We start from the raw sequence: 13920 nt of genomic DNA, 5'->3' as shown, positions 1-13920 counted from the left end.
GGGGAAGCAGAGTGGACGGTGTGCTACTAGGGAGATGACCGGCTCTAGCTGACCGCAGGGACCCGTGGCCGGTTTCCTGCTGCCAAAGCCCAGAGACAGAGTGGCCAGAGCTGGGTCCTCTGAGCATGGAGCCCGTTGCCAGACTCAGGTCTTCCTGGGGAACAGGCTGTGTCTTCAGTGTGGGGTTGAAAGGGACCAGTGGGGGAGCCTGAGGAGGGGCTGGGAAGCAAAAACAAGGTCCCAAGGAGCCAAAAATATTCAAGATCCTAGGAGGCTCCTCCTGCACAGGCTCAGCTGAGCCCTGGGTGCCAGGAATTAGGTTGTGAGTGGTCGTCTCTTATGTGCTGGCCAGTGGCCTATACCCTGCATTGAAGTTAGAAATCAGGGCCATCAGAATAGGACAGCAGTTGAAGGAGCCCCGCCACGCCTGAGCAGGGCCCCTGGGACACACAGAGGGCCTCCCAGGAGCACAGACCACATGGAGACAGTGTGTGGCCCATCTGTGTCACCTTGGGTTACCTGTTCTTTCGATTATTTGGCACGTGATGTGGCCAGAGGCCCCTGGGCCTGGCCCAGATTCAGCAAAGGCCCAGTGAGACCCAGGTTGTGTTGGCCACAGTTCCTGCCTCCAGTCAACAGGCCTGGGTGACCCAAGTGGACCCGGAGGACACAGGAAGCTTCAGACAAGGTCTGGTGGTACGATGGGGCTGCCCCTTCTGGAACCCTGTCCTCCCAGAAGAAGAAAAATGAAGCAGGGTACCCACTTTTCAGCCTGGGGTCATGGTTTCCACACTGGCTTCCACAGAGCTCCGCATGGGTCCTTGCTTCCCCCAGCACAGCTTTCCGCGTCCCAGATGCTGGTGGGAATCACCAAGTGGTCAGGGGTCCACCGCAGGCACCTAGCACCAATCACGAGAGGGCCCTATGGAGCCGAGCCTGGGGTCCTCCTGTGATACCATCAGTAGCCCAGGGCCCCCAGGGGATTCTGGATGGACACCAGGGAGTAAGACACAGAGGTTGAGTCATTCAAGTGAGTCCAGCTAGAGCTGGGATGCTGGGTGCTGCTCAAAGATGAGAATGTGTGTCCGTCTGTGGTGGGCACGTGTCCTGTGTGAGTGAGCCTGTCGTGGGTGGGTGCATCTCTGGGTGAGTCGGCTGGGTTTCCTGAAATCTGATCCAAGCGTGCCTGGCTCCCAGATGGTGAGTATTCCCAGACCTTCCACCTTGCCCTCTGGGCCTAGCGAGGCCCCCGTATCTCCAGAGTAAGTGAGCTTCATTTGTCTTCCTGCTGCAATGAAGAAGGATATGGTCCAAAGTCGGGATCCTCCGGAGCGGCGCCTAAAGAGGGGGAAGGAAGCACGGACGTGCACGGGGCATCTTGTGCCTGACGTCACCACAAGCCCAAAGGAAGCCTGGGAACCCTCTGTCGCCCCATCTGGGACCCTGTCGCTGGCAGCTCCCAGGGCTCATGGGGAGACCAGCTGAGTGTGGGTTGAGAGCAGGGATGGAGACACATTGCCCAGTCTCCTCCTGACTTGTGGGTGCCTTGTGCCCTTGTCCCCTGGTCTATGAGAGGAGGCTGCCATCCCTCCCTCCTGAAGATAGAAAGAGACCCTGTTGTCTCAACACTTGGGGGTAGAAAGGCCCCAGGGACAGTGTCACTCTGAACACAGATGCCACAGCCGTCCTGTGAGCTGTACTCCGCCCCCAGGGCTGTTGCTCGGCAGGTCCAAGTCTGCATCTCAGTGTACTAACCAACACCATCCCTCTCTCCCTCCCCCCCAAGCCAACGGCAGCCCCACCTCAGGCCTGAGCACGGGCGCCATCGTGGGCATCCTCGTCGTCACCTTCGTCCTGCTCCTGGTGGCCGTGGACGTCACCTGCTACTTCCTGAACAAGTGTGGCCTGCTCATGTGCATCGCCGTCAACCTGTGCGGAAAAGCCGGGCCTGGAGCCAAGGGCAAGGACATGGAGGAGGGCAAAGCCGCCTTCTCGTGAGTGCAGACCCGCCCACTGCTGCGGCGCGCTAGACTCTGCCCCGGCCTGGGGCCCAGCGAGGGAGCCACCTTAGCTTCCCCATTGGAAACCCCGAGGGGGGCAGAACATTAGAGAACTGTCTCTCAAAGCATGGTCTTCAGGGGTACCTGTTTTAAAAGCAGACAGCTGGACCCAACCCCACATCTAGAATCGCATAGATGTTTGAAATCCCTCCGTAGGTCAAAATGAGGGGAGTTGTCAGAGCTAAGCCTGAAGGGGAACTACCATGGAGGGGTCAGCATTTGGGAGACACACTTGCCTTGCTGCCGTTCACGCATCCATCATTCAACAAATATTTATGGTGCAGCCGCTACGGGCACGGCATCATCCCCAGGTGTTAGGGGACAGCAGTGAACAAAGCAGATGAAAATACCTGTCCTCCTGGAGGACGATCCAGCATCCTCCTGCAGGATGTGCTCCAGCATCTCTGGAGAAACAGATCCTGAGCCAAATAGCAGGAACCTTCACAGACTGTCACTGGGTGGGGCTGAGGTGGAGCAAGGCGAGAAGGGACGGAGCAAGGAAATAAGTTGTTAGCACCACCCCGTGCCAGGCACTGTATATACACACACATACATCATATACTTATACATGTAGGTACATGCATATACACATACGTATACGTGTTTTACTTACATATACGTATAGCTATACTTATACATGTATGTACTTACATATACTTATACGTATACACTTATACATACATCGATACTTACACATATACATACTTACACATACGTACACGTATACTTATATATACATCATATACTTATCCGTGTTCGTACTTACGTATACATATACACATATGTGTACATACTTACGTGTATACAAATATAGATGACTTGAGCACTGGACTGTGCCAGGCACTGTGCTAAGCACTTTATATCCATAACTCAGTTAATGTTCATAACGTCTAGGCAAGGTAGAAACTGTTATTTGCCCCATTTTCCAGGTGAGGAAACAGAGGTATGAGTGAGCAGGTCACACAGCTAGCAAGAGCGGGGGCTGAGATGCCGCACTTGACTCTGGTTCTGGATCCCAACCCCGCCCCCCCAGCCTCGAGCGAGGCACAGGTTCCTGAGCTGTAGCTGGCTTCCCTGGGAGCCCCCTGCATCCCCCAACTCCCTGGGATGGAACCAGCAGAGCTGTCTCCACAGGAAAGATGAGTCCAAGGAACCGATCGTGGAGGTGCGAACTGAGGAGGAGCGGACCCCAAACCACGACGGAGGGAAACACACAGAGCCCAACGAGACCACGCCGCTGACGGAGCCCGAGTACGTGGGCGGGTCGGGCTGCCACCTCCTCGGCAGAGTCTCACAGCCACCACATCACCCTACGCACAGCTCCATGCTTCCCACCCATGGCTCCCCGCCGAGCATGGCAGGCCAGGATTCTGGAGTGCTGGGCCAGGAACGCCTGACCCCACTCTCTCCCTAGACAGGAGGCATTCTTGATTCTACCTGGGTGGCTGTGGATGCCTTAAAGGCTCCATGCATACATGGGATCCCTAGACCCTGTGCCCAGGTCACACACACATTCTGGAAATGGCTTACAGAGACAAAACTTCATTGAGAGAGGCTGAGCTTAGCAGATTCTGTTTAGGGTTTCCAAGAATTCTAGGGTTTTCTGCCTTCTTCCTAAAAGGGCAAGGGAAGCTCGGGCCCTGGTAAAAGCTCCCTAGTTCTCCTGGTCTCAGAAGCCTTGGGGACCCTCGGTCAGAAGCAACATCCCGCTGTGATGGTAATGACCACGTGGGTATCGTGGGTCCTGTGGGTTTGAAGGAAATGGAGTTGAATGGAAGCACAAAATCTCTGGACCACCCACAGCCCTGAGGGATCACGCGGAACCCTCTTCGTCTCCGGGGCAGGTGGGCCCAATTCCCCAGGGATCTATGTATGATGCCTGCGGTGGTGGATGCTGAGCTCCAGCTGGCCTCTCCCTGAGTCGAGATGCAGGCAGGGGTCCGAAAGGGCCGCCAGGACTGTAGGGAAGGGAGCCCCGTGCAGATCGGGAGGGGAGTCAGCAGGGAGGAAGGCGACAGGCCCTGTTAGACTGCCGAGTTCTCTGTTGTCTCCTGTGTCCTCTTCTGCCCGCCTGGGCGTGTGCTTCCTCTCGCGTCCTCCTCTCTCTGTGGGCCTGTGTCCATGCCTGTGCGTCCCCGCATGCCAGCCCCCGGCCCCCGCCTTGGCCTCCGCCCTTCCCGGCTTCTCTGTCCGTCTCAGCTTCATCGTCTATCTCTTCTACTTCCTGTCCTCCCCACAGGCTACCTGCTGACACCACAGCCACTGTGGAGGACATGCTGCCTTCTGTCACCACCGTCACCGCTAACTCTGACACTATCACCGAAACCTTTGCCACTGCTCAGAACAGCCCCACCAGTGAGACCACCACCCTCACCTCCAGTATCGCCCCCCTGGCCACGGCCACCCCTGATTCAAACTCTGTGCCCACCGGCCAGGCCACCCCTTCCAAGGGGCCCGGCGTCGCCGCCACCTCCCCGCCCCCAGCCTCAGCCCCCAAGGTCGCCCCCCTCGTTGACCTGAGCGACACCCCGACCTCAGCCCCCGCCGCCAGCAGCCTGTCCTCTAACGTCCTGGCAAACCAGGGGGGTGTGCTCAGCCCCAGCGCCCCTGCCAGTGCGGGCGAGGCCCCCAAGGCCCCTCCGGCCAGCAAGCCGGTCCCCCCCCCAGCCGGGGCAGCCGGTCCCCTAGCAGTGGCACCGACGACCCCCACCCCAGAAGCCCCCCAGGCCAAGCAGGAGGCTCCCGGCACCAAAGGTCCGGACCCTGAGCCCACCCAGCCCGGCGCCGCGAAGAGCCCGGCCGAGGCAGCCAGGGCCCTCGCCAGCCCGAAGAGCGAGGCGGCCTCCATCAGCACCACAAACCCTGCCCAGGGCGAGGACTTTAAAATGGACGAAGGGAACTTCAAGACCCCAGATATTGACCTTGCAAAGGATGTTTTTGCAGCCCTGGGCTCTCCTGCTCCCGCGGCTGGGGCCAGTGGACAAGCCCCTGAGCTTGCTCCTTCCACTGCCGACGGCTCTGTTCCTCCTGCACCAGCCAAGACCGAGTACGGCCTCTCTCTGTCCATTGTCGTCGGGTGGTGTCCCGTGGTGGTGGTGTGCGTTTGTGCCGTGTCCTCCCTGTTAGATGTGTCTTCAGCCTACTCCAGAGCTTCTCGGAGGCGACTGTCAGCCAGGGGCTGGGCCGAGGCAGAGAGCGGGGACAGGCAGCAGGCCCGGCAGGCAGCCGCCTGCTGACTAATTAGGCCACGTTAATTAGGTTTTATCATTATCGTCCTAGCAGTGGCGTCTGTGGTCCCTGGAGGAGCCTTTGCATTCGGGCCACTGATGAGCATAGCTTGGGAAGTGAGCTAAGGAGGTCAAGGTGCCCTGATCGGCGACCCTGGGGCCCACAGACAGTGTGTCATCCAGGGCAACGCCGAGTCCCCACCAGAATGGCACGGGTATTCGGGAAGTAAAGAGGCAGACCCTGAGGCTCGTGTGGGGAGAGGATCTGTGTGGTCCAGAAGGCCCCGTCACACTCCACCCGACACACCTACCCACCCACCCTTGCTTCTCCTGCCCTTGAGGGACTGGGAGGACGCAGAGCTGCCAAGCACTGAATGACTGCTGGGTCTTCCAGGTTCAAGGCCAGGTCCTTCAGCTTACAGGTTTCTTCAGTGTGAGGCCACAATGCAGGGGCATCAGCTGGGGCTGGGGTCTGAGTCTGCTCTGGTGCGTCCTTAAGCCAGATTCTCACTCTTGGGACTGATAGAGGCAGAGGCAGACAGAGGTTTTTATAGAGGCTCCTGTGGCTGCTCCCAGATAAGCAGAGGTGCTGCCCCCAAGAGCAGCAAGGGGATCCTCACCAGGAGCCCCGAATCTGTCAGAAAATAAAAGGACAGCCCCGCCCACTCAACCCCACTCAGCTCCCCTGCAGCCCGGCAGCCCACTCTGGCCTCCCACCAGACTCCCATGGAAAGCTGCCTCAGTAACAAAGAGCATTTTCTTACCGTGCCCTGGCAAGCCATAGAGGCACCGCCAGGAAAGGCAGAGCACAGAGGGGTGGGGGTGAGGCCAGGCAAGCGCAGGTGGTTTGCAGAAGGCCCCCTGGAATCAGTACCAGGGAGCCCAACATACATGGTTTATACCAAGCTGGGCTGCTGCAGCCATGCAGGGTGAGGAAAAGGCTGCACCTGCACCACCCCAGGTAAAGCTGGAGCCCCTGGCATCAGATTAGGGCCGGAAGGGCCCCTTCCGCTGATTCAGTGGCTCTCCACTTTGGCTGCAAGTTAGAACCACTTGGGTGCTTTTAAAAGTCACCACATTCAGACCAATTAAATCAGGATTTCTGGGGACATGGCCCAGGCATCAGTGATTTTTAGAGACTCCGGGTGATCCTGACGTGCAGCTGAGTTTGGAGACCAGTGCTCTCACTGGAGCCCCCTTTGAGGAACTGGCCAGAGGGTGCGTTACTGCAGACCGTGGTCTCAGTGCTGTTTTCCCGATTCTCCGCAGGAAGGGTCCTGTAGAAGCAAAGCCGGAGTGCCAGGAGACAGAAACGAAGCCAGCGCCAGCCGAAGTCAAGACGGTCCCCAACGATGCCACACAAACAAAGGAGAACGAGAGCAAAGCATGATGGGTGACGAGACACCAGCAAAGATCAAAATAAAAAGTGACACAACAGCTTCACCAGAGCATCTCCAATATCTCATACACACACACACACACACACACACACACACACATCTCATTCCTCTAGTGTCTTTTGCCTTTAAAAAAAAAAAACCTAAGCAGATAAACGTGGGATCTCCTTTTTGTAGATTTATAGAAAGGGTTCCTTTGTTGCGCACTCACTTGTAAGAAAATGAGACAAAAAGGTGAAACCCACAGCCAAACTAGGACTCTCCGTTCCCTGAAACCATTTAAAAATCAAACAAAAGGACCCCAAATTAAGAATCTAGGAAGCTCAGAAAAATAAAAAATCTAGGTTCAGGAAGACCGCACTTGGTGTTGCCCAACTGGCACAGACCAGGTTCAGAGAAATACTTCCAGACACTAAGACTAACCGAATGAACAAAGTCCAAGTTTATTTTTATACTTTCAGTCGAGTTTGAACTCTGTAAAACCTCATAAATAAGTTATAATTTCTGTTCACTTTGTATTTGTTCAGTATGCAAAGTGTGTCGCCCTTTCTAGCTGAATTCAATTCCCACATAGACTCTTGTTTTGTAGGAAGAATGCCAAATTGCAGCTTCTGGGGGTAGATCTCAATTTGCAGTATTCGGATTTCTTTTCCTTTCCTTTTCTTTTTCCTTCTTTTTTTTTACCTTTCTGCCAACTTTGCTTTCCAGTGTTTACAAGTTGACAAATGTTTGACTTCAGTTGTGTTTCAATGTCCATGTAAAATAGCTGCCTTTTTTTTAAGTTACAAGTACTGCTTAGGGGTGTAGGATCATCACAGGACAGCTTCACAAAATCTGATTGTTTACAGTGGCTCTTCCCCCCTTTCTGATTTGAAATTTTTGCCTGTGTGCGACTCAGGTGAAAATCCATCTCGTTCTGGAATGGTTTTGCTTTCGGGTTTTCAGTTCTTTTTTGTTTCCTAGGGGGTTAGACCACTTCTGATTAGCTACCACCTGCCTGTATCTGTGAAAAGGATCTGCTCCCCAGGCATCCCTGTCCTTCCTTTTGAAGGACTCTTAGGCTTTGTTGAATGAAGCAGAGAAGATTGTATAGTTGGGGCTGGTCTTGGTGAACACACATTTTTACCCCAAACATCCCCTTTTTTGTAGAAAGCCAAATAAAATATATACGTACGATTTCCTTTTGAGCCCAGAATCTAGATTTGAGCGGAAGAGCATGTGTGCTTCAGGGAATTAGTGTCTTTTTTTGGAAGTCTGTTGAAGTAAAATAACATCGGCCTTCTGTTCACTTAGGCAGTGTTTGTAGAAACAAAAGAGAAAAAAAAAAAAAAACAACCTGCTGTCTGGAGTCATAACACAACTTTCCTGGATTGGAAACCAAGTGGGGGAAAGAAAAATACAGAAACTTTAAGGGGGATGGGAGGGGGGAGAAGGGAAAAGCCAGCCCTTTGTATAGAAATTTTGCTTTTTTTTCCTCATTCTACTTTAGAACTGCAAGCTTGTGCACTGTGGATGCGTGAATATTTTAGTGTGAAACGTGTTTTTGTCATAGTATTGAAATAAAACTTCAACATAGTTTGGTTGTGGAAGGTATAGCAGATAGTTCAGAAAAAAATATTCAGGAAACAAAAATAAATCTTAAAAGGAATTGAAGCCTTTAAACAAAGAAAATGAAGTAAAAGCGATTGTGGTAATGAAGATGATGCTAAGTCAACAGAAATCAGCACTCTGCAGGTACCTTTCGCAAGGTACAAAACAGCAAGAGGTTAGAGTAGCAAGACTTCCCCTGAGTCTGTTCTGTGGGCCACACTCCCCAGTGTTCTGACACTTCTGCAGACTAATCAGTGGCGCTATGCTAGATAATCATAATCAAACTGTGAAAAATAATGGTCTTGTCATTTGCTCAATGTGGGGTTATTTTGCATTTTCTCAGCTCCTGGGGATGGAAATGGTGGATCCCAGTCTACACAGCTCTGGCCCTTTGATGTTAGGGCTTGCACAAATCTATGGTTCGAATGCACAGGCCCTCAGGAACAAGTCAGGTGAAGACAGTTGTTAGAGCACACAGAGTACACAGCAGATGGGAGCTCCTGGGCGTCTGAGACAGACGGGGAGGACCCAGCAGGGAGTGGTAGGCTCTTCCGGTTCCCCAGGCTGTCAGTGGAATCAGTTCCTCATCTTGTGATGTTAATGGCTTTGACTACCTAGGCCAAGCCCACACTATACCTCGTCAAGACTGTGCATCTCACTCCAAGGGGTTGTGGTCAAATAAGCTGATTTTGGGTTCCGGTGGTTAGGAAGAGAAAGAGGTATGGTCAACCCTCCGATAACCTGGCCCAGGGCAGCTGACTCCCCTGCCCCCTCCCTAAACCCTGGCTCTGCCATTGGCTGGAACCCAAAACTCTGCCAACCTTTTGTTTTGCCTCTCTCCCATCGTACATAGATTTGTCTCTTCATGCGTGAGCTTTCTTTTCTTTAAAAAAAAGAAAAAGAAACAGAGCAATGCTTTCTTTAAAATCGAAGAGGGAGTCACTTTATTTTCAAGACGTTCTATCTTTTATGTTAAAGGATAAAAGCTTATAGTTTTCCTTTTTTGAATTTTTTGAAGGAGGGATCACTCTACCGGTTTCCAGTGGCTATGTGTCTATACGTGTATGTGCCATACATACGTATTCACATAAATACCAGCATGGCCAGGTTCTGCTGGAGGGGCACTCAAGTGCCATGCACGAGGCCTCGGAACCCTGAAGGGCCGTAGTATATGTAGTGCAGCTTTGAAGTGGAACGCTATTTTCACACTTTTCTATGGAGCCTTCCAAGTCCCAGGTTTTCACTGTAGGCTGTCTGTCTGGATGGTGGTTATCAGATATCCATTAACATCTCTACCCAGCATTCCCGACTTCGGGGGCCTTCTCTCTTGTTACAAACTTTTTACCAAGTGAAACATCGATACCACCTTTGTTTCCATTCTCACTGGTGTAAATACTGAGTACTAACTGAGAATTTTGACTTTGCATTCTGTCAGAATACTTGTGTTCAATAAAAATTGAAAGAAAAAAAAAAGCTATTATGGTCCAACTGGGATTTATTTCAAATCCGTGGAAGTCTGGCATGTGAATCAAATGTGGAAATGCCTCTGGTAATTTTTTTTTTTTTTACCTCATTTAAACCCAGGGTCTTGAGTTCATGTTGCCTGAATGATAGTTTTTAGTCTTTTCTCTCAGGTTGATAGAGGAGTCCTCGTCGAGAAGGGCCAGGCGTCAGATTCAGAAAGACTGCGTTCAAATCCTGGTTCTGCCACTTCCCTGTTGACCTTGGAAGAGTTACCTAATCTCCTCCAGACTCAGTTTCCTCTTTTGACAAACAGGAAATACCAAGCTGTTAGAGTTGGGGTGCTGGGTAATGAATGAAGCAGCGTATAGGAAAGCCGTGGCACATAGTAGGTGCTCAACGAATGGGAGTACAGCTGTTGCCTCCCTGGTGTGTGATAACGTCAAACCCACCTGGAATAACGGTGTACACCTGAGCTCCAAGGTGCCAACACCGAGGTGGATGCATGAGGCTATTCTAGAATACGTGATCCCCCTCATTACTTTGTCATCCCGCTCAGCACGTGGAACCTTAATTCAACCCCTGGGATTTACTGAAACCTCTGATCTAGACATAGAGTGAAGAAAACTTTGCCTCAGCTCAGAATTCTCTTGCACACGCTGCTGTCTGGCTGTGTTGGGAAGAAGCAGCCAGTAGAGTTAGGATCATCTATTAGTCTATAGACTCAGGAGTTCCTGGGGAAGAGACCAGGACGAGGGTGAGGCAAGCAAGGAGCTCAGGGAGCAAAATGTAACTCCTTCTCAGGGCCAACCCTGCACCTGCACGAATCTGAGTGACACCATCTTTTGGGTCTATGGCCCTTGCCCTGGTTTCAGCCTGGGTCAGTGGAGCCTTCTCCTGGGGTGGTATCTGCAGCCACTCCCAGAGTTTGTCCTTTCACCGGCCCTAGGGCCTGTTTAAATGGCACAGAATGACATGCATCTGTGTGACTTCCTGTGCCATGGATTTCCAGCTGCATATGGCAGGGTGAGGGGCTCTAATAGCACATTGCTTTTCAAGATTTGGATAACCCTCTCCATTGATCCATGAGGGCTTGCTTCCAGAGCCTTCCTCCTTCAGGCTAGTCTCCTCTCTGATTCACTAAGTATTTCTTGAGTGTCTCAAGGTGCTCCAAGAGACAGCAGTGAACAAAACACTCTCTGGTGGAATGTTTGTTCAGTGTGGGGCTGAGGATTCTAGACAAGAACCTAGTGCACTGTGGAGTCACTGGGCTGTTCACCTGCATTCCAGCTCTCCCCCACCTTCCCAGCACGTGACAGGGTTACACTTCTCTCTTCACTTACAGTAGATGTGGCCACGTGGCTTGCTTCCCACAATGATATAGGAGCAGGGGAGTGCATGTCCCTTCTAGGTAGAGCCTTTGAAAGCCAGTGGGTCTCTTCCCCTGCCACAGCAGTCAGCAACACTGCACGTGGTAGAAGTGCCATCACCTGGGCCCAGAGTGAGGGGTGTGAACAGAGGACCCATGATGGGCATAGCATGTGCATGTGGAATCAACCCAGTGAATGTTTTAACAACCAGCTCTCCAGAGAAGGAGGGGAGGGGTGGGTATATAAGTACGGGGTGTGTGGTGTGTGTGTATGGTTATTAGAAACTTTGCTGATATAAAGAATGCAATTTACAAATAGTAAAACAAACTATTTTACACTGAAATGCCATGTACACAATCAATACAGATGCTTTGGTTCATTTTTGCTGAAGTCTTGTATCCATAATCAACCTATGGCTGCAATTGATGGATGAGCGTACTTCCAACATGAATGTTGCCTGATATATTCATTTATGTTAATAAGTAAGACGAAAGTGACACGATGAAGACCTCTGGGTCAGAACTTCACTCATTCATCAGTGGTGAGCAACCTCTTTGCCGAATCAGGTATAAGTGTTTAAATACTGCTTCAGTTTTTGCTATTCACGGTGTAATGGCTGCAGACATGACATACTTTGAAGTATAATCTGCATCATAAGTATTTTCCCCATCACTTTTTTAAGTCTAGACAAACATACACAGAGAGACACAAAAACAATCAAACCCTGATCTGTAGCTTTACTGATTTCAGGGGTATGTAAATATTCCCAATATGGCTGATTTCTACATGTCATTACTGCATGAGGAGTTAGGTAGAAATGCACAGTAGCACATATTATATATTAGTATTTCCACAATACAAATAAAAAAGACATAGATAACCCCAAGCACAAAGGTCATAATAATATGGAGTAATAATAATAAATTTCATATACATTAATAATAATAGTAAAATGTTGTAAAACAATGGAGATCTGATGTGTTTTGAGTACGTACTGCACTCATTTTTAATGTTTGTTAATTGGAAGTTTATGTAATTTAACTTTTAATAATGACCGTGCTTAACACTGACTTAAATTTCCTGAAAATTTAACAATTGGCTCTTCTGATCCAGTACAAGCTGGCTTCAGCATACCACTGGATGACCCTTTATGTTATAAGCCACTTCACCTTGGGATCTGTTACCATAACGTTATTTAGCCTATCATGGCTAAATCAGGGAGTGGTCAGTCCTATGGACAACAGTAAGTCCAGGTGAGGGGGGTGGTCAGAGTAGTCTTCTCTGAAATGATGACATTGGGCAGTGACCTGAAAGAAGTGAGCTACTGAACTATGCAAGTATCTGAACGAAGATATCTCAGGCAGTGAGAACAGCAAGTGCAAAGGTCCTGAGGTAAGGACTTGCCTGGTGTGTTTGATAAAGAACAAGGAGGGCAGTGTGGCCGGAGCAGAGAGCAAGGGATGATGTAAGACAGAGGCTGAAGAGGTAGGAGATAAGTCAGTGATATCCACAGCTAGATCACATAGGGTCTGTAGACTATGGTTAGAATTTTGGCTTTTTCTTCAACTAAGATGGAAAGCCAATAGCAGAAGACTGACATGACTTTTAAGTTTTAAAATTGTCACTCCGGCTGCTGGGTAGAGAATAGACCACAGCAGGGGAAGAGAGGCAGTCAGGGTACCAGTTAGGAGGCAATGATGTAGATGAGACAAGATGGAGTGTGTGGGGCAAGCTGGATCCAGCAAAAGCAGACAGTGGCCAGATTCTGGCTCTACTGAAGGTCAAACCGTCAAAAATGGATAACAGATTGGATGTGGATTTGAGAGTGGGGTCAAGGAGGACTTCCAGATTTGGGGGCCGAAACAATTGAAAAGGTGGAATTGCCATTGACTCCCTAAAAGGAGTAAAGAAGAAGCAGAGTTTGGGGATGCAGACTCTGGTTCGGGACACTTTAAGTCTGAGATCCATGTGAACACCCTAGTGAAGATTTTGAATAGACTGAAGCTCAAGAGTCTGGAGACACAGGCAGGAGCTGTCAGCATAGAGTTTGGGTTTAAAACCCTGGCACTTGGTGAGGTCACCCAGGAACGAATATAGATGAAGAAGAGGGGAGAACCAAGCATGGAACCCAGAAAAGAAAATTCACAGGCAGCTCTATGTCAAGGAAGAAACTGCATGACTCTTTATCCGGCACTTAGACCAATGGCATGTACGCAGGGGGTCGGCGGAGGAACAAGCTCGCACCGACAAGGTGAAAGACCACCTGATCCCATCTGATTCCAGGCTGCGCCTGCCACATGCAGTCTCCTGACTACACCTCTCATATGTCAAAGCCTTGAGGTTTGCTCATGCTCTTCCTCTCTCCTGAAGTTCCTCCATCGCCCTGGCTGACTTCAGCACTTTATGCAGACAGCCCTTCCAACACACAGCTTGACCTCTTCATCTCCATTCCCTGGTCCAGCACGTCAACCACTCATTCCCAAAAATCCAACACTCCTTTGCCTCGATGTTCCCACTTTGCGTCTCTCTTGTAAAACTCCAGCCCATCTGGCTGCTGGCTCTTTGCTCACCCCTGGACAGCTGGCCGCCTTTGGAGAGAAACCAGGTAATCAGTCACAATAGTTCCAATAGATAAGTCCCTCTCAACTAGACTCTGACACTAGCACTGCTTGACAATCTCACGGATATTTCTCAACAACTCGTTGATGGGCTTCAAAACGTCTTCACTTTTCCCAAACCAACCCCTCCCTCAGCCACGCCTTCCATCTCAGCTTATAGTGTTGCTTCCTCCTCCTAAAGGAAAAGTACAGTTGGC

General features: G+C 50.8%; 1 protein-coding gene across 8 annotated transcripts in view; it reads left to right on the top strand.

The window, feature by feature from the left end:
* NCAM1 (neural cell adhesion molecule 1) overlaps positions 1-7189 on the top strand; it is a 327301-nt gene extending 320112 nt beyond the window's left edge. For 5 of the 8 annotated variants that reach the window (XM_081241440.1, XM_081241438.1, XM_081241439.1 and 2 more), the window contains 3 exons: positions 1787-1994; positions 3195-3311; positions 6557-7189. In XM_081241440.1, the coding sequence (XP_081097566.1) occupies positions 1787-1994; positions 3195-3311; positions 6557-6677 (446 nt within the window). In that variant the 3' untranslated portion in view covers positions 6678-7189. Of the gene's footprint in view, positions 1-1786; positions 1995-3194; positions 3312-4299; positions 5107-6556 lie in introns of all 8 variants that reach the window. The other 3 variants (XM_081241441.1, XM_081241444.1, XM_081241443.1) reach the window with 1 other exon arrangement.
* Positions 7190-13920: the final 6731 nt, after the last annotated feature.

The sequence above is a fragment of the Mesoplodon bidens genome, assembly GCF_964165515.1.
Source record: "Mesoplodon bidens genome assembly, chromosome: 7".
NCBI lineage: Eukaryota > Metazoa > Chordata > Mammalia > Artiodactyla > Ziphiidae > Mesoplodon > Mesoplodon bidens.
Note: the sequence above shows the minus strand (reverse complement) of the source record. Positions and strands in the feature narration are given on the sequence as shown.